General features: G+C 45.1%; 2 protein-coding genes across 3 annotated transcripts in view; one reads left to right on the top strand and one right to left on the bottom strand.

Moving 5' to 3' along the window:
* Positions 1 to 777, top strand: part of LOC102843868 (fer-1-like protein 4-like) — a 31,648-nt gene extending 30,871 nt beyond the window's left edge. Inside the window, exons 43-45 of the mRNA XM_006881703.1 lie at positions 30 to 304; positions 410 to 510; positions 591 to 777. Of these exons, the coding sequence (XP_006881765.1) occupies positions 30 to 304; positions 410 to 510; positions 591 to 777 (563 nt within the window). The remainder of the gene's footprint in view (positions 1 to 29; positions 305 to 409; positions 511 to 590) is intronic.
* A 1,932-nt stretch (positions 778 to 2,709) lies between these two features.
* On the bottom strand, positions 2,710 to 19,846 carry ERGIC3 (ERGIC and golgi 3). 2 transcript variants are annotated; one of them, XM_006881479.1, is made up of 14 exons: positions 19,699 to 19,846; positions 19,491 to 19,561; positions 19,293 to 19,380; positions 18,959 to 19,078; positions 13,136 to 13,229; positions 10,051 to 10,216; positions 9,853 to 9,910; positions 5,937 to 5,951; positions 5,124 to 5,155; positions 4,126 to 4,222; positions 3,966 to 4,030; positions 3,129 to 3,265; positions 2,986 to 3,041; positions 2,710 to 2,789 (listed from the first exon to the last, which is right to left on the bottom strand). In XM_006881479.1, the coding sequence occupies exons 1-14, from the start codon at positions 19,784 to 19,786 to the stop codon at positions 2,710 to 2,712; spliced, it is 1,167 nt and encodes a 388-aa protein (XP_006881541.1). In that variant the 5' UTR covers positions 19,787 to 19,846. The 2 variants fall into 2 exon arrangements, with proteins under 2 accessions (XP_006881541.1, XP_006881542.1); XM_006881480.1 differs by lacking the exon at positions 5,937 to 5,951.
* Positions 19,847 to 22,268: the final 2,422 nt, after the last annotated feature.

Here is a 22,268-nt window from a genome sequence, read left to right as displayed (position 1 = left end):
GCCTGACCCAGAGACCTCTGGACTTGCAGGATCCTTGGAGCTGCAGCTGCCCAACATGGTGCGGGGATCCCGGGCCCCGGAACTCTGCTCTGTGAGGCTGGCCTGCGATGGGGCTGGGCCTCGGTGCAACCTGTTTCGCTGCCGCCGCTTACGTGGCTGGTGGCCAGTGGTGAAGCTGCAGGAACTGGAGGATGTGGAGCGGCAGGAGGCGGCCCAGGTTGGTAAGAAGAGCCGGAGGCGGAGGAAGGGCCGGCTGGAAGACTGGGAGTTCAAAGATGCTGGTGGCAACGTGCACATCCTCACGGTGGGTGCTGTCAGGGCATGGCACTGGTTTGGGCTGGGGCCAGGCCTGAGTCTGCATTGGGGCTCAGCCTCTGTTCCTAGCCAGGCATGGATGTCTTTTTCCTAGGGGAAGGTGGAGGCAGAGTTTGAACTGCTGACTGTGGAGGAGGCTGAGAAACGGCCTGTAGGGAAGGGACGGAAGGAGCCGGAGCCCTTGGAGAAGCCCAAGTGAGTGAGGGAGGCCGGAGGCAGGGGCCTAAGGAGGGGGAGCCCAGCAGGGCCCTCTCATCTGGACACTCTCCCCACAGCCGTCCCAAAACCTCCTTCAACTGGTTTGTGAATCCTCTGAAGACCTTCGTCTTCTTCATCTGGCGGCGCTACTGGCGCATCTTGGTGCTGCTGCTGCTCTTGGCGTTGATCACCATCTTCCTCCTCCTCATCTTCTACACTATCCCGGGCGAGATCAGCCAGGTCATCTTCCGCCCTCTCCACTGACCCCTGCCATCAGGCCTGGTCCCAGCTGACCTCGGACACTTGCCTTTGGGACCAACCCTTCAACTTCTGCTCCTGGATGCTTTCTCTGCTGTGTGGGAGCTTCTACAGGAGCTAAGTGGGACTCACTGATTCCTCTAAATAAACTTACATGGATTGTGTGCTGCATAGGACCCCGGGAAGAGAAGAGATGCTCTGGGTGACCACAGGGGCTGGGGGTTTACTGGATGAAAGCTGCTCGCATGCCAGCTTCAGGGAAGAGCAGGGCCAGGGTTCAGAGTCGAGGATGGTGTTTCTGTGTCTGCTAGGCAGTCCACCTACTGCTCTCCATTACACCCACCTTTCTGCTTCTGTCACTGCTAATGGCTAGGCCCCTAACATCTACTCTGCTCGTGGCTTCTGTCAACCCGTGACAGCTAAGAGCTTTCTATTACTTCTTCATCTTGCTTATTTCCCGTTAACTGATCACTAGAAATAGAAACGGATTTTGATTCCAAGTGGTAGAAAAATCAAATCAGCCTTAGCAAAGAGGGAGTTTGTCAGCTGTATGATCAGGGCTTGGCTGGTGTCAGGTACAGCTTGTCACCAGCTTCAGATGATGTCTTCAAGAACTGTAGCTCTTGGCTCTGCTGTCTCTATTTGTAGACAAGATTTCCTCTGGAGGTGCAGAGAAAGGAACTCCAGACCTTCATCTGCCCACGTTCACACCTACAAGAACAAGTTTTCCTGGTCCTGACACAGCCTGGCTCATCACAGCGGGTCTCTGTGGCCAGGGGAAAGGGAAATGATGACTGGAGCACTGTTCTGGTGTTGAAGGTGGGAGATCAACTCTCCCTACAATTTCTATAAACTGAGCAGATTGTGAAGTTGGGATTCAGTCCATGAGGAAATTCACGATACTGCTAAAAAGGGAATGTCTCCTGGATGACCAATGCTTGATTCCTGACTTACTGATGAGACTGACGCCCACAGGAGTAATATTAAATATATCCAAGGTCACACAGCTGATAAAAGATCAAATTAGGGCTGGATTTCAGGTCTGTCTACAGAGGTTTTGCTGCTAAAACAGATGGAGTCACCACAAGTAGGAACAAACTTGACAGCAAGTGGTGAACCCTATTCTTTCTGCCACTCCTGTTTCTCACACGACTCTTTCGTACAGTGTATTCCCTGAGAGACAGTTGGTTGACTCCCTGGGCTGGGTCTAAGTTCTCCACATACAGAAAGGCTGTAATAGGAAGGTTTGGTGCTAGCCCTGCTCCCGATGGCCTGTGACCATCGCTCCCCTAGATTTTTAGTTGTCTCCGCCAAGGAGACTGTGAGGATGCAGTGGATTCCCTTCTGCGCCAAGAGCGCACACTGAGCTTTGGCACAGAGCCAGTCAGGTGCATGAGGAGGTAGAGTGACTGAGTCCAGGTGGCGGAGAGGGGTTTCACTTTTAGCCTTTATCAAAGATGGGACAAGACCAAGTTTGAAGCCATGGAGCAGAACATTTAGGGGCCTCCAAATCATGGTCCCAAAGAGCTCAGCCAAGAAAGGCCTGACTGGGCCCCAAAGGCCCCAGCAGAGAAAGGGTTGAGGACAGGACTGGCAGTGGGATATGAGAGGGAGCACCAGTCCTGTTACATGAAGCCTGACTAGCCAGGTGATGCCCATCAAGGGCTCCCAGAGGGCACCTGGGCCCTGCTGCGATGAGTCATGTTTGCCTTCAACTGTGGCTGTGATGAGGGGGTTTGCAGGCCCCCACTGCACCAATGACTGCTAGAGCCCCAGAGATCACACAGAGACCAGTAGTACTATCACAACCAACAGATTTATCAACCTGGGGCTGGGGCGACTGAGGAGGGTGAGGGAGGGTGGGATGCTGGAGAATAGGACCATGATGCCAAAAATAAAAAATAAGAGGGAACAACACAGGGGTTAAGGAGCAACTAACTACGTTGTCTTCCCGAGATCAATTTTCTTCTGGATTGCTCGTGCCGAGTGATAGATTAGCGAATCAATGAGTCCAGCCACTGAGGAGAGAGACAAGGGTTGGCTATGGCCCTGGCTTGACCCTGGGAATGCTGTAACCCTACTGGCCAGGCCAGCATCTCCCTTTGGTACTCAAGGTGCCCTGGCTCCCTCCTCCCCTAACTCACATGTGGGTCCAGGCTTTGTACGCTCCACTGTATCCTCCCACCCCCAAAATGATGTTCCTGGACACCTTACCTGTAAACATGCCCCCAATGATAGCACACACGCCTGTCAGGAAGTGTGTGAAAGACCTGGAGGGGGGAGGGGAGATTAGTGGGTACCACCTGCCCTCTGCAGACCCTGGTCCAGCCCTACCACATCCCCCTTCCTACTCTTACCTGTGCTTCTCTGTCAGCTTCACCATCATGGGTGAGAGTTCATAGAGCACAAAGACGCCGGGGAGCCCCTGGTCACCCATCAGCCCATTGGCAACCTTCTCGTGTCTGGTCACAGAGAACTGATTTGTCCTCAGCACCTGGGGTGGGAGAGGTGCCTGGGCCAGGGTCTACATTGCTCCCAATGCCCCTAGTCCTAGCCCCTGTCCCTAGTGCTATCCCTTGTCTTGGGTGCCAGAGCAAGTGGATGGAGGGAAAAATAAGGTTCCATATTCTAACTACTGCTGCAAAGCTCAGGGACCACCTCAGACTTCTCTGAGGCTTGCCACTCAACTTCCCCTTCAGTAACCACCTCTTTCCAGTTCACTGAGCCCAGCTGTGCTGGTAAGCCTGCTCAGTGGTGCCATGTCCCACATGAGACTGTGGATACAGGGATGGCACCTCTGGAGCCTCAGAGGCAGCACCAACAGCTCCTGACGGGGGCAGCTGATTTCCTCTGTCTCTTAAGTCCATGCAGCCTACCATTCTGCTGAAATGCTGCCCACAGGCCAGGTCAAGAGGAGGAGCCCTCAGTTCAGGGAAGATCATGGAGGACTAGTACGATGGACACACAGGGGCATGGAGGGATGGAGGCTGTGTGAGCAAGTGGAAAGAGCACATGCTTTGAAATCTGACAGAACCAGGTTTCACTCTGGCTGGGAGACCTTGCACAAGCCACCAGGCCGCTCTGCTCCTCAGATGATCATCCACCCCAGGGAGTTAAAAGCAGCCCCTCTCAAGAACTAATTGAAAGATCAACCTCTGGGCAGAGGATTAATATCTAAGCTCCCTGGGACTCACCTCCCCATCCACCTTCATGTACACTGTGGGTACCACCTTCACAAAGTACTGGAACATCATAGAGGCTGTAGGGAGAAGAGCACACAAGCATGAGCACCAGACAGGACTCTGTCGATGGGAGCCCCAAATCTTCACCTGGTCTACCTTCACAGGTTCGTACCTTGAGGTGCAGTGACATTGGTGTGGTCCAGGGGGTTAACAATGCCTGGGTAGTCCTCTCCAAATGACAGGTGCCGGATGTAGTGGGTCATGTTGATCTGCAGGAAACACCAGTGCCTGGGCCTCAGAGCACTCAGGGCCCTAACACTCCCCAAGTCACCAAAAGGCCCGTATTATAGAAGCAGACAGGGGCCTGGGTCTGGGGTGAGGCGGTAGGGAGATGCAGAGGAGGAAAGCAGGAACTCTGCCTGGGGGTGCCCATGGGTGCTAAGTGGAGATTCTGCTCAAGACAACTCGCCCTACTTCTATCTAGGAACCTCTTCCCAGACTCTGCAGGCTTCGGGGCTCCAGAGTTCACTGAGGTGCTGGCTTCCTTCACCCATTAGTAAACATGATGGGCACCAACCCTTGGAGGCAGGTGCTAGCTTTCCTGGAAGTCACAGACCTCTTCTGGAGATCTAGGTCCCCTGGCTCCCACTCCTGTCCTTATCCCACTGATACCAACTCAGCCACCAGAGCCAGTTTTCAAAGAGGCAAATCTAAAGATCCCACAACCCTGCTTGAAATATGTCAGCATCTTCCCACTGCTCTCAGGAACAAGATCAAACTTCTCAGGGTGATCTCTGAGTTCTGTAAAGTCTGGTCTCTGTCAACTTCTCCAGCCTCTTCTTGTGCTTCTGCCTCTACCTCCTGTATTCCTGGTTCTAGCCATCCTGCTCTTTCAGGTCCCGAGAGGTGCTGTATTCCCTCTCAACCTTGCCTGGGGTCCCCTCTTGACAAAAATGCTCGTCAACCCCATGCCCTGCCCTGAGCCTAGTTAATTCTTGTTCAGATCTGAATTTAAAGTCACTCCCAGCTGTTCACCCCTCACACTGGGTCCCAGGAGAACATGGTCTATGTCTGTCTGTTCCCCCTTCCCAGGATGACTCTACTACGAGAGGAGCGCAGCAACCAAGCCTCCCACACCACCCTGCTTCCAGAATCCCCACTGGTACATACGTTGTCAAGGCCAAAGCTCTGTAGGTCGTGGACTAGGAGAGAAGAGGGGGTTGCTGTTACATGGGGCAATACCAAGCTCCTGGCTTCCTCAGGGCCTTTGCTCAGGCCTCCTGCCCATTGCCCTCTGCTGTGTAACACACTTCCTCCCTAGACTCTTCTTCCACCCCTCATGCGCCATCCAGCCTTGCACCTCCTGCTGTGCCTGAGGGCAACTAGAAATGGTTTGCCTTGGGCCTGGGTTTCTATCTCTACACCAGCCTCAAACGCGTATCACTGGGTTGGTTGGTCCCTTTACTGGGTTTTCCAGGCTGTAAATTGCAATGGGAGAAGACCATCCATCTTTCTCCCAAGGAGCTGGTGGTGGATTTGAACAGCTAGAAATTCACAGTGTTTGAGTTAACAGCACAACTTGCTGTGGACAATGCAACCAGAACTTCCCTCACTCATTCTAAGCCCATCTACATCTCAGGAAACATCACCCTTGATTTTGGTTTTATTAACTAAAGTTGAACCCCAGTGAGGTAGGGTCTGAGCCTCCTATACGTGTTCTTTCCTTGACTCATCTGCCCTCACCTGCAAAGCCCCAGAGGAAGACCCATGGGCGCCCAGAACCTCCTGTCCTGTAATCCCGCTCCCTCCTGCTGCAAGAAAGCCTCTCCCATTAAGGATATGTCCCAGTGCTTTACACAGTCACCCAACAGCCAGGCCAGAAAAGACCCACCCATTCCTCACTCATCCCAACCCCCGCCATTCTGGCAGGCAGGCCCCCTAGAAGCAGGAATTTGGCTCCCTCTGGGGGACAGGGCCACTTACTCTCAACAGCATGTACTGCAGCATAAGGAAATCAGAGAAAATAGGAGGAAAAAAAAAAGATTGAGAACTTCACAATGAGAACTACAGAGTGGCAGGAAGGAGGGCTAGGGCTGCAGGGCAGAGCAGGGACAGCTCAGAGGGTGGATGGCAAGATGCACCCTCAGCATGGCTTAAAGCAACATCTCAACCCCCACCTGTGGCCCAGGCCTTCCCTCCACGAGACCCATGCTCCATGGGGCAGGGACATGCCTGCCTTCACCAGGGTCTGGCTACTGCTAACTTTCTGATTTCTTCTTTAAAGGAGTCCACCCTCCACCAGAGGACAGTGCAAAAAGGCTTGGAGCCAGAAGTACAAAGGCCTAGGAGGAAAATAATGATCTAAAGCTCATGGAGTTCCTTTCCTTGTATGACCTTGGGGAAATCTCTAGACCTCACGTTGTCTGTAAAGAGTGGTTCTGAGGATTAGACAGGATCTAAAATGGAAAAGTACTTGGTATACTTTGCAATATATGACATAAGAAATCGTCTACCCATTATTGCAGACATAGGTAACTAGTAAAACATGTTATGAGGCTCCAAGGGGGGGAGAGATGGAGCAGAGGGGTGAGGATAAGCAGGGGAGAAATCATAGGGTCACACAACTTGATGGATGGAGGGAGGAGTGAGTAAAAGAAATGGGAAAGATTTAGTGGGGATCTGGAAAGATGGGACAATGGTGGGCATGGTTCATGTTGATTAATTTTATAAAGTATCATGAATCGAACGACTGTATGAAACACAATGTGAATGAAAGACAGTGTGAAATTCAATGTATGTGAGCTCTGTAAGCAAGCCAATATAATTTAAAAAAAAATAGTCTTCTCTCCTCTGCTTGTGTCAACCCTCAAAGCAAAGCAAAAGCAAACCACCACCAAAATCACTACTAAGCCCTCAGTTCAGTCAGGTTCTTGGTCTTGGCAACTACAGAATTGTAATTTGAACATCGATTGGGGTACAGAGTACCCCTTATCCTGGAATCTAGGACTCTACCAGCAGCCTCACGAGATGCAAGCTGCTGCCGCTGACTATAGCACCAAGTGTCTGCAGGACCTGTGAAAACTGTGTGATGCTGCGCATTTTCCCACAATTCCAGGGAGATCGCCCTTCCACCAGCCATGTCTGGAGTATGGTGGCACCTTTGCAGCGCACAGACCCACCGCTCTCGCCCCTCCCAACACATCAACCTTAAAGATCAGCAAGGCTGTCTCTATCAGACCCTTTACTCCTGCTGACCTTACTGGGCAGCCCAGGGCCACCAAGTCCATGCAGTCCCTAGACTTCTCATTGCCAAGTAACACCGTTCATCCTCTAAGACAATCCTAAGTCCTCCTGCTCCTCTTGGACTCAGTCGTCAGTGTTGTTGTTAGCTGCTATTGCGTCAAGTAGGACTCACAGTTACCCTATGAACAACTGATATGAACACTGCCCTAGCCTGTGCCATCTTCACAACTCTGACACACTCAACCCACTGCTGCAGTCACTGCATCAACCACGCTGGTCTTCCTCTCTTTCACTGACACTCCATCTTTCTAAGCATGCTCTAAGGAATAACCTCTCCTAACAACATGTCCAAATTATGTGAGACGAAGCTTCATTATCTTCGTCTCCAAGGAATCCCCTATAGTTTCAACTTCTAAATATTCCCTTCACTTGTGTGCTCCAACAACCTGGTTCTCCCTTGAAGGTACTGCTTTCTTTGCTGATGTTAGGTGTCACTGAGTTGGTTCCAAGTCACAGCGATATGGACAACAGAATGAAATACTGCCTGGGTCATGCCATCCTCACAACCACTGCTGTATAAGTCCACTGTTGCAACTACTGTGTCAAAACATCACACAGAGGGCCTTCCTCTTTGTCATGGACCTTCTACCAAGCATGATGTCCTTCTCCAGATAATATGGTCAAACAATGTGAAATGAAGTCTTGCCATTCTCCCTTGTAAGCAGCATTTTTGGTTGTACTTATTCCAATATAGATGTTTTTGTTCTGGTAATCCATGGTCTATAGTTCATACTCTTCACCAAAACCATAATTCAAAGTTATCAATTCTTTTTTCAGTATTCCTTGTCATTATCCCTTGGGCTACTAACTAACAGGAACATATTCTTGAGAAGCCTCTGGAGGTAACAACTGACTCCACAGAGAGACCTTATGAATGAAATGACCCCAGTAGCATCTTCAGTATTCAACAGAGAGAGACTGGAAATGCCTGAAGGTTTCACTCTGTGTAATCAGTTTTGATACCAACATATAAGATGATGTCAGCGGAAACACATGCACATCGATGGTTCTATTCTACCAATAAAATTAATGAACCTCTGGGAAAAAAAAACCAAACCCAGCAACTCTGATTATATTCTTTCCCTTACTCTTCATATGTATTGGCAATTTCTCTCAGCTCTACATTCAAAATGCATCCTTCTTATCAGCTCTGCTACTATTCTGGTCCAAGTTCCCGCCAACAATATAGCCTCTTAACTGGTCTCTCCAATTTTTTTTGCCCTGCTCCCAGCACCACACATACAGTGTCTATGCCACAGAGCAGTCAGAGTGCTGCCTACATTTCAGAAGTGAAGTCAGGTTGTATACTACCTCTTCCAAATCCTTTAATGGCTTCTATCTCACATGCAGCAAATGCCCACGTCCCTACAGTGACCTTCAGGCCTCACATGACATGACATTGCCTCGCTCACCTCATATCTAGTCACTCTTCTCTCGCATGCTCATCTCTGAACTCACTTAGCAGTCTCCGGCCTTAGGGATACACACTTTCTCCTCTCTGCTTGAAACATTCCCCCTCCTGAGACCATCTCTTGCTTTGTTCCCATTGTTCCCATTTTTGCTCATGTGTCAACCCATCAGTGAGGCTTTCACCAATCACTCTGCCTAAAATAAGATATATATATATATATACCTTCTTGCTCCAGTCTTTTGACACCATCATCTTAATCCTGTGTTTCCGTCACGCCCATATTACTTATTAGCACTGGAGATACGTTTTTTTTTAAGAATTTCTTTTTTTTTATTATTATTTGTGTGTGTGTACCGTCAAACTGGATCTGACTGGTACAGAAGGAGATTGTTCCTCCTTCTTCAGCAGAGCATCTGGTGGATTTGAACCACGTGCCTCTGGGATTGCAGTGCAGCTTCTTACCATTAGGCCACCAGAGCTCACCTGGAGATACATTTTATGTTTGTTTATTGTCTGTCTCTTTACTCACGTCTAAGGGCAGAGACATTGTTTTATTCACTGTTCTATGCTTAGCATCTGTACTAGCAGGTGATTACAAGTATCTAGTGACTGTAGGAGCACACACCTCATCTATTCATCCTTCCAATCCTGGGAGGTAGGTCCTAGTCTCATGATCCCCACCTCACAGAAGAAGAAATCAAGCAGGGCTCTATGCTTTCCCAATAGGACATAGCTTGGGAGTAGCAGAACCTATATTCCAATCCAGCTCCATTCCCCCAAAGCCTCATACACAGGCCCCTGGATATTAGAGGCTCCTACTTACCAAGTGAATATTACAAACCAGGTTTGCTGTTAAGGGCTTCCAATGTATCATCTCATCTAAGGGGCACAACCACTCTGAGTATTACCACCATCATCATATGATAAAGTAATATACTGAAGAGCAAAAAGCTTAAGAAATGTTCTCAAAGCCACAACAGCAGTGATGATCTGGTATTAGAGCCAGGGAATACAGTCTACGCTCCTAACCCATGAGACCAATTTTTGCCCTGTCCCCAGGGTCTGCATGCTGTTTGTCCCCAATGTCAGCTCTGGGCCACAGACAAAAGAACATCAAGCAGGTGAAGGAGGATGCACACTCCCCAGGGGTCTGTCTCCTCCCTCAGACAATGTGGGAAGACTTACCATGCACGTGAGACTGCTGGAAGCTCTTCCCAGGGGCAAAGTGGAAATTTCCGGCCACCTGCAAGCAATTTCCCTCTTATTCTTTGCCCTGTCCTCCTTTTCCCTTCTCAGGGTTGGAGTGGGCCCTCAATTCATCGTGGAACTCTTCCAGCTCAGCTCAGTCTAGCTAGGTCTACCCTTCCGTGGTCTCTCCTGTACCTTGTTAACTTCCAGGAAACCATACACTTGGCAGCCTTCATTCTTCTGCTCCTGCATCTTCTGGCTGAAGCCCTCACGCCGACACTGTTCAATGGTGTCTGGGTTCTTAAAAGCCCAGCCTCGGCGGCGATATGCCTCCCGCACGTCCTCACAGGTGTTACAGCACCTGCAGGAAAGGAGGTCAGAAGTGAGCAAATCAAAAGGACAGGATGTGTGCTTGCACCACAGGAGACATGGCCTGGGCGGTTCCGCTAACCTTATACCTAAAAATTTCTCACTTTCCTTAATGGTAGTAAAAGGTTTGAAATGTCTATTTCCAAGCTCCAATCCTGACCTGTTGAACTGAATCAGCCTCTTAGGGGTTAGATCCTGGGAAACTGCTTTCACATAACAGTTGTTGCCATATATTGAGGGTTTAACCTTGCTGGACTTTCTGTTTTAGTGTTTCGTTTACATTATACATTCAAGTCCTTGTTTGACTCCTGTAAAAGAGAGTAAAGCTAGTGAGAAGATTAAAATAAGGAAGATGAAAACAAGTCCACGAGAGTAAAAGTATGCTCTTGAGCTTACATGAATTTCCAAACCACCTCAAGAATAGATTTACTACCCTGAACACTAATGACTGAAGACAAGATAGGATGTGAAATGACAAGGACATCCTCCCATGAAGAAAGCATAATGCACTAAAAAGACAGGGAAGAAAGAAAAGACCACAATGGATGTCAGAAGAAACTCTGAAACTTGCTCTTTAACATGGAGAAGTGAAAATGAAGGGAAGAAACAATGACGTAAAAGAGCGGAACAGACAATTTCAAAGGGCAGTTGGAGGAAACAAAGGAAAGCATTACAGTGAAATGTGCAAAGATCTGGAATTAGAAAATCTAAAGGGAAGAACATGCTTAATATTTCTCATACTGAAAGAACTGAAGAACAAATTCAAGTCTTGGTTTGTGACACTGAACAATTCTGTGGACAAAATAATGAATACAGGAAGCATCAAAAGAAGATAGAAGGAATACACAAAGTCACTGTACCAAAAAGAACTGGCATGCTGAACTATTTCAGGAAGTAGTATATGATCAAAAACCAAAGGTACTGAAGGAAGTCTAATCCACATTGAGAGTATTTGCAAAAAATAATAAAACGCCAGGGTCTGATGTGGTAGCAATCGATGTGTTTCAACAAATACAGTTATAGATGCCTATGCAAAGAAATCTGGAAGAGTCAAGAGGCTGGAAGAGATCCACATTTGTTCCCATTCCCCCCAAAAAAGGTGATCCAAGAGAGTGTATAAATTACCACATTAAGTAAAATCTTGATGAAGATTATTCAAAATTATCACATACAAGTAAAATCTTGCTGAAGATTATTAAAAATCATCTAGCACAGTATGTTGGCAGGGAAATGCCAGAAATTCAAGCCGGATTGAGAAGAGGCCATACAATGAGTATGCAATTGCTGAGGTCAAATAGACCTTGGTTGAAAGCAGAAAATAACAGAAAGGTGTTTGTATTTTATTGATGAAGCTAAGGTATTCGACTGTACGGATCATAATAAACTATGGATAACATTAATAAGAATAGAAATTGGAATTGTAGAACACTCAGTTGTGCTAATGTCAAATACGGACACAGACCAACAAATTGTTGTTTGAAAGAGCAAGGGAATGAAGCACGATTTAAAATTAAGAATATGTTGCAAGCTCTGGTGGCCTACTGGCAAGAAGCTCCAGAGCAATCCCAGAGGTGTATGGTTTGAATTCATCAGATGCTTTGCTGGAGAAGGAGGGACAATCTCCTCCTGTACCAGTCAGATCTGATTTGAAGGTACATACACACAAAGAAATAAACTTAAAAAAAAAAAGAATATTTGCTCCCAGGTTTTGGTAAAAATAATCAAGAATACTGTGCATCAGAGTTGCATGCTTTCTCTTTATTTAATATGTATGCTGAGAAAAGAATTTTAAAATTAGGACTATATGAAGAAGAATGTGGCATCAGGATTAGAGGAAGATTCAACAATTTACATTATGCAGATGACTCGACCTTGCTTGCAGAAAGTGAAGAAGACTTAAAGCACTTACAGAAAATGATTCGAGACTACAACCTTGAGTGTAGACTGCACCTCAACAGCAAGAAAACAAAAAAATTCACAAGTGAATCACCAGGCAACATCATGATAGAAAACACTGAAGTTGTCAAGAATTTCATCTTACTTGGATCTACAATGAACACCCATAACAGCAGCAGTCAAGAAATTAAAAGATGTATTTAACTGGGAAAATCTGCTGTCAAGGACCTTCCCAAAATGCTAAAGAGCAACAATTTCCATTTGAAGACTAAAATGAGTCTTACTCAAGTCATGGGACTTTCAAAATGCATGTAAAAGCTGGACAATGACTGAAGATTGAAGAAGAACTGATTCCTTTGAATTGTGATTATTAGTGAAGAGTAATTCATGTGCCATAGACTCGGAAAGAATAAACAAATCAGTCTTGCAGGAGTGCAACCAGGGTGCTCCTTAGAGGCAAGGATGGTCAAACTTTGTCCCACATACTTTAGGTATGTTGTCAGGAAGGGATAATCCTTAGAAAAAGACATCATACTGGGAAAAGTAGGTTAGGGAAAGAGAGGAAGACCCTAAATGAGATGGACTAACATAATTCTGGCTTGAGAATTGTGGCGATCATGAGGATAGTGCAAGGTTTCGATTTGTTATTCATTGAGTCAACTTGACTACTCCTAACAAGAATAATAAACAATGATGTTATTTTTTCTTCATAGATTATGTGGGTTAGGCCAAGGACACACAGATGAAGTCCAGGTAGTTGGACATCTCCGAGCCATTTCTCTGGCCTGGAGAGCAGGAAGCAAGCTTCAGCCTAGTCCTTGGGTCTCCTCTCCCCAGGCAGGATCTGGATACAGAGCCTCAGTCACTTGTACAAAAAAGTGATTGAAGCAAATACTTTACTTCCTCTGAATTCAGGGCTCACCCTCACCACCTGGCATGGAAGCTGAAGGGGACTGAGGCTGGTTGATAGTTCCTGATGGGCCCCTGTTCCTCCCACTCCCAGGAGCCAGCTCACTTGATGTCTTCGGTCTCAGCACCATAACAGCTTTCACAGCGATCCGGGTCCAGAGAGTCGGGGTCAAACACCTTCTCCTCAACTTTCCCAAGCTCTATGGAGAAAAGGCAGATGCATCAGGTTGGGGCAAAGGACACCTTCATTCCTACATGGGTTCCTTTGGGTTTAAGGATAAGAAAAGTTATGCTAATAGGTGTATACACTGTCATGTATATTATGTGTTAGACACTAGGCATTTTCAAAGGTATATTGTTTCTTTCAATGAAAGTAGAAGGCTGCTGTCAAGGAGCTCTCAAAAGTACTGAAAAGCAACAATGTCAATCTGGAGACAAAGACACGCCTGATTCAAGCCATGGTTTTCACAATTACTTGCTATGGGTCAGAGAGCTAGACAATGACCAAAGATGACAGAAGAACTGATGCCTTTGAGTTGTGGTGGTGGTGAAGAGTACTGAACACACTACAGACTTCCAAGAAAACAAACTGGTTTATCTTAAGAGAGGGTGAAACCAGGCTGCCCCTTGGAGACAAGGATTTTAAAACTTTGTCTCACATATTTTGGGCAAGTCTGCAAGAGGGACCTGTTCTTGGAGAAGAACATTATGATTGGAAGGGTGGAGGGACAGCCCAGGAGATGAAGACCCTGGAGGAGAAGGAGTGACAGAGTAACTGGGGTAATGGGAGGGTAGGTGTGTTGGAGACAGTGAGAGTGGCTCAGGACAGAGCAGAGATTAGAGCTATTGTACATAAGGTTGCTATAATCATAGGTGACTTGATGGCACATAACAACAAGAAGTTGTAATAAAACAACAGTAAAAGATCATCGGCTACAGTGCAGCATAGAAAATGGCAGGGTCCGGGTCTGACTCTGAAATAGATCCTTCCCTTCACTCTGGTGTCAGCACATTTCTGCTTCTGAACCTGGGTTCTATCTCTAACACTGCTGCCACTGTTAAGGGCTGTTGAGTTAATACTGATTCATAGGGACCCCATGTGACAAAGAAGTCTGATTATCTCACAGATTATCCCAGACTGTAGTCTTCTGGGGGATATTGCCAGGTTTTTGTCCTGTGGCTCCTTCCTGGAGGGGTCAGAACTGTCAACCTCTCTGGTTAGCAGCTCAATACTTAACCATTACAAACAGAGCTTCTTTTCATAAACACCACCTCATTCCAATGTTTGGGGATTTCAATGTTCAATGACCTCCTGTCCTCTAATAATGCTTTTACTTCGTCATTCCAACTTCATTTCCTATCTACATCTTATTGTTATCAGTAAGTATAAACCTCAAATTCAATTTTGAGTATCATACTCTTCAACAACTTACTTCTATTTTTCTCACTTAGTCTTTCTGATACTGAGAATCTGCCAGTTCTATAAGTCTACTGTCACTGTCACCCCTTCGTAACTCGAGTCTCCCCTTGTCTTAAGTTCCATAGACTATCACTAAGAATTCATTTGCACATATCCACAACTTGCTCACGCCTCTCCTTTTGTTGTCTAGCAAAACCCAGGCCCTAGTTAAATTCAGCTCTGTGTTTACTTTTTTTTGGTTAAAATTTTAATTTGACTGACAGTTTACAAATAGTATTGAATTTCATTCAATCATTCATATACCTCTTGTTCTATAACATTAATTTCAATTGACTAATATTGTTAATAATAATGTCTAATCAAAACCCTGTTATATATGATCTTTTCCTTTCACCCAATATATCTGTTTATTAATTTTTTGTAACCAAGGAGTTCTCATAATGTAGCTCTATCCACCATAAAACACTATGGTAATGCACTTACAAAACTTTGGATTAGATCTTTGCCTATTTCTTGCCTGTGATTGTCCTCAATCAGTGTACTCTCCCATTCTCAGAGATGATATCTTCTTATGTCCTTATTTCCTCTAAAAGCAATCTCCTTTCTTTGCTCTTAGCTATGACCTTACTTGCAATTTCCACTATGAAAAGAGAATCAGTGGAACATGACTTGATCTCACCACCAACTCCAATCCTCCAACCTTATTCTCTTCCATTCTCAATTCCATATAGCTCTCCTTCACCCCAAAACTCCTTAAAGGGTCACATAAACTTCATGTTGCTACCTTTTCTGTTCTTTAGTTAGAATTTCATTCCTAAGAATATTAAAACCATGCTTTTCCAGTTCTTCAATGTCCCATGTTTTCAATTGCAGTGACCATGACGCTCCTCTTACTACACCTATCAGTAGGCTCTGACACAATGGTTCTCTCTTCTTGAAACTCTTCACTTGGCTTTTGGGACATTTCTTGATTCTCATTTACTGAAATGGCAAATCCTCCTCAATCTTCCTTCCTGGATTCAAAGGACCATACAAATCATGGCCTCACTACTGAAGACCAGAAAAACTACATGGTTCCCCACTACCCACTACCAACTACTCTGATTGAGATTGGAACAAAAGAGAACAAAATACAAAAATCATAAAAAAGACAGACTTACTAATCTGGTAGAGACTGGTAGAACCTCATGACTATAGCCCTTAGATACATTTCAACTTAAAGCTGAAGCCACTCTCTTTCAACTAAATGACCTAAAAGTGAACAATAATACCTGTGAGGAGTGTACTCCTCAAAACAGTTAGGCACAGTACAAAAAAAGAGCAGCATTTTCCCCACAACAAAACTCAGAAGGCAAGAAGGGACAGGAAAAAAGGATAAGTGGACATGGAGAGGCCAGGGAAGGGAGAAGGATGCTGTTATATTAAGGGGATTCCAAGTAATATTATGAAACAAAAAGTATCGAAGTTGCTGAAGGGAAAAATAGCCTGCTCTGTAAAGTTTCACTAAAATCACAAATTTAAAAAAACCCTATTGGTTCTTTTTTTTTTTTTTTCCCTATTGGTTCTAACAATGCTAAATGCTAGGAAGGATACGGGAAAACTGGAACCCTTATCCAAGGCTAATGAGAGTGTAAAATGGTACAACCACTTTGGTACTTCCCCCCAAAAAACACCAGAAATAGATCTACCTTAAAATTCAGCAATTCATAACCTAAAGCTCTAACAGTAATGACATGAGTTGAAATATGCGTACTTATGCAAGCAACTCGATGGCACATAACAACAACATGTTCACTACAGCCCTGGTCACAACAGCAAAGCCACCTACATGTCCACTGATGGATTAATTACTTTTCTAGATTCATATGCGGAACTCTGGTGCCCTGGTGGGTAAAGAGTAGTAATGCCTACAGAAAGACAGGTGGTTCAAATGCACCAGCTGCTCTAAAAGAGAAAGATGGGCAGTCTCTTCCCACGTGATTTACAGCCTCTGAAAATCCACTTGAGGGTCAGCTAGGAGTCTGTTGTGATTTGTCAGCAATGAGTTGTTTGTTGAGAGTCATACACACAATACAACACTATGCAGCCATAACTAGTAATGAGAGTACACAGAACATCTTATAACATGGTGAATCTGAAGGACATTAAACTGTAATACAAGTTAATCACAAAAGGAAAAATACTGTAGGACTTTACTTTTACAAAAACCAAGAAGATAAAAAGATATGTACAGAGAAAGACCAGAGCTTACTGGTGGTTACCAAGGAGAGGTGGTGGGAAGAGAAAGGTAAATCCTTCTCTAGATAACAAACACTTGCTATTTCTGATGATGAGAAAGTTAACATTAGTTAAGAGTGACGTGAGCCCTGCCTGTTCCACATAAATGATGATATATATCAAGAAAAAAAGATGTTTTGATAAGCACTATGATATATATAGAAGGAGTGCTGTTGGTATAGTCCATATGCTGACATACATAACTTTAAATCAATAGCAACAACCATCAAAAATACTGCATGGGCCTATGTGTATGTATGTATGCATGTATAGGAATATAAATGAATGTACATAGAGGAGGGGGATATGCATGTACACAAATACATATAATTACTAGCACAACTCCATAAAGACTACATTACCATAGTTCCCTTATTTATATATATAATTAAACACATAAGAGACACAGTTATACTTCTTAGATATAGATAAAGACAACAGAGGATTGGTTTTCTGAGTTTGAAGGCATAGGATCATAGTCTCATGGGATAACCTGGTCAACTGACATATTAAAAAGTTCATTAAGTGTATATTCTACATCCCAGGTTGGTGATTAGTAACTGGAGTCTTAAAGCTTGCAAGCAGCCATCTATGATACTTGATCACAGCAAAAGAGAAAGGTTATCCAAAATTGTAGTCCACAGGAATGCTTCATAGTTCTTCCTACCCAAAGAACAGAAGAGATAGATGGTGCCCAGGCATCACTACCAAGCATTCTGATTAGGGCCACATTATCTATAACCTATTAAAATGGAAAAGCTATTTAAAATAGACCTCAAATTCTTAGAAGCTGTACTGTAACCTGGTTTAAATCCACCAGATGCTCTGTTGGAGAAGGAGGGACAATCTCCTTGTATCAGTCAGATCCAATTTGACAGTAAACACACACACACACACACACACACAAAATAATAATTTTTAAAAATCTTAAAAAGTCCAGACTTTAGATCAAGTTGAGACTTGATGACTCCCTGAGACTATGGCATGAGATACTCTTTAAATCTTAAGTAGACACTATCCATTGAGGTGGTCTTTTAGCTAAATCAAAGTTTAGCTCACACAATAAAGAATGTGATATCACCTCTTTTTATGAGGCCAGATTGTCACCAACTACATACAACACACATACTAATAAGAATGTGCACAAACTGAGAAGAATGCAACTAGCATCTGTAAATGATTTATGTGGAAATTTGCTGAATGGGAAACCTAACTTACTATGTAGATTTCTACTAAAAATATAATAAAATATTATTTTAAAAATTCTATTGGTTGTATTGGCATGCAATGTAGCTATCTACCGAATGAATAAATCACAAAGCTCCCAACCAGAGCAATCACTCAAGCTTAAAAATACTAACTTTGAAAAAAAAAATACTAACTTTGGGGACAGCTGTGCTATGGTGGACCACTGAATTCATGGAGCCACTAGGAGTCAGCCTGGAAAAAAGAAAGGAAGCTAAACATACTTAAATGTACTCTGTAACAAGCATTTTACACAACAAGCATTTTACACAGATTACCTCATTTGCTCCTACATTTCCATATAGTATGACTATTGCTTGGAAAAGTAGTGGGTCAGGGAAAGAGAGAAAGACCCTCAATGAGATAGATTAACACAGGACCTTGAACAAAAGGCTTGAGCATGGTGAAAATTATAAACATGGTGTAGGATTATAAGCACAGTGCAAAGTTTCTATCTGTTGTCACAGGATTGCTATGAGTACAACCAATGGCATCTAACAACGATGTCTTTATCACTACTGTATAGCTGAGGCTCAAAGATTAGAAAAGACAAAGCTAGATCTAAACCCAGAGAATCTGATTCTAGAGGCTAAACTTTTTTCCTTGAGTCACCCCATATTCCAAAGATGAAGAGTGTTAAGGATTAAGTTTAGCCAAACAGCTAGGGGTACAAACACTCCAAGAAGCTTACATCTATCTAATGGAGCTCCATCCAACAACAGCACACAAGATGGGTCCTCAAACTCTTGTCACCCAATCCCTGATAGGTAGGGCTTGGGGACTTCTTGGAGAGATATTCAGATAAGAGTATCCTGAGGTTGGAGGTCTGAATTTCAGTCCACTCTGACTAATGGACCCTAGTCAAGCCACTTGACCCGTCTGGACCTCAGCTGTGTCTTTGGGTATTAACACTGCCACAGTCCCTCTTAGTCAGAAGGTAGGGCTTGGCATGTCCAACTCTGAGACCTGGTCCCCTCCCCTGATTACCATGCCGCTCTGCCTCTGAGCTCACGGGGTTGCCATCCTTGTCTAGTCGCTGCTTGAACAGATTGTGTTCCACATCCAGCTGCTGTTCGCCAGCCACATCCATGGCATCGATGCTCAGATCTGGAAGCAGAAAGGTAGGCTAAGGTACTGGGATCCTAGAGGCAAGGAGATTTAGGGTTTGGAGGGGAAGGGGATGCTGGGCCTATCTTGGGGCAGAATAGGTGTGAGGAAGTAGGCTGTCCTGGGGTCCAAGCCAGAACCTAAGGCTGGAGGCATGGATCTCTGAGCCCACTGGAGGACCCTGAGCAAACCCCATGCACGATGCGGTACTCACAGGCACAAGGCATGTGCGGGAAAAGTACATCGATGTTGATCTTCAGTTTATCTCCGCGTGACTTGTCCACGTAGAGCTCCGGATGCACCTGGGGCAATGTAGGGTTTGGCCACTTGCCTCTCCTGCCCCATTCTCATCGCCACAGGTGCAATCCTTAGAATGCCAAGCCCCGCCCATGTTCTAGGCCCCGCCCCTTACCTCGGTGGTGAGGTAATACTGCAGCTCTGACAGGAACAGTAGCAGCATGAGGAGGCCACTGACAATGGTTACTGCAAGACGGGGAGGGAGGATCAGAATAGCCTCTGCTGGGCTCCCTCGGCCCCAGGCAGGCCGGTCAGAGTCCAGGCACCTGAACCAACCTCTAGGACACCCCGATCCTCAAGACCCCAGCCCCATCAGGGCCTACCTGTGGCGCCCCCGCAGGTCTTGACCCGGAAGTCCTCCAGAGTCTTGGGGTAGGCATCGAACTGCTTCAGTTTCCCCAGTGCCTCCATGGGGACCAGCCGGAAAGGGGATGCCAGCTGGCCCGCCCTGCAGCCTCCCGCTTCCGGCTCGGAGCCTGGACCACGCCCCCTCTGCACACGCAGGCGCAGTAGTGCACACGTTTGGCACCACCCCTCTCTCGCTTTCGCACTACCTTCGCCCACCGGTGCTTGTCATAAAGCTTCGCTCTGTTTGGACACCCAGAAGATTCTGTGGTCTGGGGGCGCCGAGTGGACAAGAGTGCCCTCTGCGGGGTGGAAACCGTAATAGCAGCGCTCACTTTCCTTGCTCCAGGAACTGCGTCAAGTGCTTTGGTGTCAGACTCTTGGAACATACTAGAACGGTGATATTCAAAGATCATAAGCACCTAAGAACAGGATTAGAATTACAAATGATCGGTCCCACCACACAACTAAACCAGAAGCTCTAGGAATGGCAGCCACGTAATTTTGATACCGTTAAACTTTGAGACCCAAACCCAAAATCCTACTGCCTTGGAATAGTTTCTGATTAATAATGACCCTGAAGGACAAAGGTATTCTGAAGTTGCCAGTCTTTACAGGGAAGCAGAATGTCCCATTTTTTGTTGGTGTGGTTGGTCCAAATCCTTCACTTTCCAGTTAACTGGCCCGTCACTACGGCGCCTTAATTTAAGGTTAACTGCGAAAGAAAGTTGGTGTTACATTTAGCTCCGTTTTCCGAAATGGCTGTTGGAAAGCTAAATTAACTTCCTAAGACCACAGACAACTAATAGCAGGGCCTGATTTTAACTCCATTCTAAACTTCAAAGTGCTAAGGAAACCTGGAGCTGTTGAGTTAGCAGGGCAGCTCCCTATCGACTGGGTTGCCAGAGCTTTCCTGAAGGGCTTTTTGGGTTTCAGTTCCTTTTCTAAGCACGAATTTACCCTAGGTCCTTCATCAGGCTCTGGGTCCTTTCAGGACAAGCTCCCAGTCTCCAGACTTGGACATTAATCCCACAAATAAAATTTAAAAACCCAAACACACTTACATCAGGTTGATTGCCACGCATAGCCTTAGAACAGAGTAGGACTACCCCTCAGGTTTCCAAAGCTATAAATTTTTAGTGAAGGAGACTGCCTTGTCTTTTCCCCACAGAGCAACTGGTGGTTTTTAACCTTTGACCTTTTGATTAGCGTACCACCCTGCACACACACTCCCACCAATGCTCTTCCCACAGATTAACAACCACAAAAAACTAAAATGCCAAGCCCACTGCTATTAAGATGACTCCAACTCAGAGATTATTCATTCTCCTCCTTCAGAGCAATTAGGAGATTCAAACTATAAACCTTATGGATAATAGCCTAAGACATTACACATTAAACTAGTAGGGCTCCTTTCCCTCAAGTAAAGTGGAGCTTAAAATCTCTGCCCTGACATCTCCCAAAACAGTCCTGAAAGAGAACTTCTGCCCGCAAGGACAGCATTCACAGTAAACTAGCTTTGAGGAGTGAAACAAAACCACCATTTTCTGGGTGCTGGCTACGCACAATACTGGCTGTCCTTTCTATGTAAATATTTTTTTTTAGAAGCACAAGATCATAAATATCAACATTCATGTACAAGATTGCTCACTGACAGAAAACTTGAAGAAACTTGAATGTCCATCAATAGAGGAATGGTTGAATAAACCATAGCATATTCACTCTATGAAATATTATCCAGTTTTTCAAAAGAATTAGATAAATTTACTCCTGTAAAAATATTCTTGAAAAAAAAATATTGGAAGCAGGAGTGACATCCACTTCCCAAACAACATGCCTCTGGAAACTCGATGATAGCTATAGAAAGGCTTCGGGTCTTTTGTTCATACGGTTGCTATGAGTCATGCTCAACTCGACGTCAATCAACCACCACAACAATAATATTATTACTAAGAATATATTATTGGAGAGCTCTGGTCGCCTAGTGGCAAGAAGCTGTGCTGCACTCTCAAAGGCATGCCGTTCAAATCCACCAGATGCTGTGCTGGAGAAGGAGGGGCAATCTCCTGTGCCAGTTGTAGCCGATTCTTGTGCCAGTAGGATTTGCCTCAATGGTACACACACACACACGAATGTATTATTGATTGTGGCCTTTTCTCCTGGTCTTCTATCAAAGAGGAAGGTCTATCCCTTAGAGATGTTGTAACTTTCTAATAGATATACATTACTATTTACTTGAAATAAAAAAGAATACTGATTTTAGTCTCGAACACAAAATAATACATTATTGAGAGGAAAAGGAAGTTACAAAGCACTATGTATTGTGTAATTATACTTTTAAATTAAAAATAAATCAATCTAGGAAAATTTCTGTGTGATCATGGAAGATGATTTGGAGGGATTCATGCTACACCTGGGAATAGAAATGGAAGGATGCTTTTATTTTTTTTTTAAAAAAAACACATTTACAATGCTGCTGTTATTGTTGCTGTGTACCATCAAGTCAGAACTGACCCATAGCTGACCAGAAGCAGTTAATTACACGAGA

Source organism: Elephantulus edwardii, unplaced genomic scaffold (assembly GCF_000299155.1).
Source record: "Elephantulus edwardii isolate Elephantulus edwardi_28Jun2011 unplaced genomic scaffold, EleEdw1.0 scaffold00015, whole genome shotgun sequence".
NCBI classification, from domain to species: domain Eukaryota; kingdom Metazoa; phylum Chordata; class Mammalia; order Macroscelidea; family Macroscelididae; genus Elephantulus; species Elephantulus edwardii.
The sequence above is the reverse complement of the archived record's forward strand: the minus strand, read 5'-3'. Positions and strand labels throughout refer to the sequence as shown.

Bases quoted from the DNA above. Each gene is read 5' to 3' on its own strand.
- ERGIC3 (XM_006881479.1), bottom strand. From the start codon at position 19,786: ATGGAGGCACTGGGGAAACTGAAGCAGTTCGATGCCTACCCCAAGACT. The intron at 19,562-19,698 runs GTAGGCCCTGAT...CCCGTCTTGCAG, and splicing joins GACCTGCGGGGGCGCCACAG to TAACCATTGTCAGTGGCCTC. The intron at 2,790-2,985 runs GTAAGGTGTCCA...CTCTCTCCTCAG, and splicing joins CATTGGGGGCATGTTTACAG to TGGCTGGACTCATTGATTCG.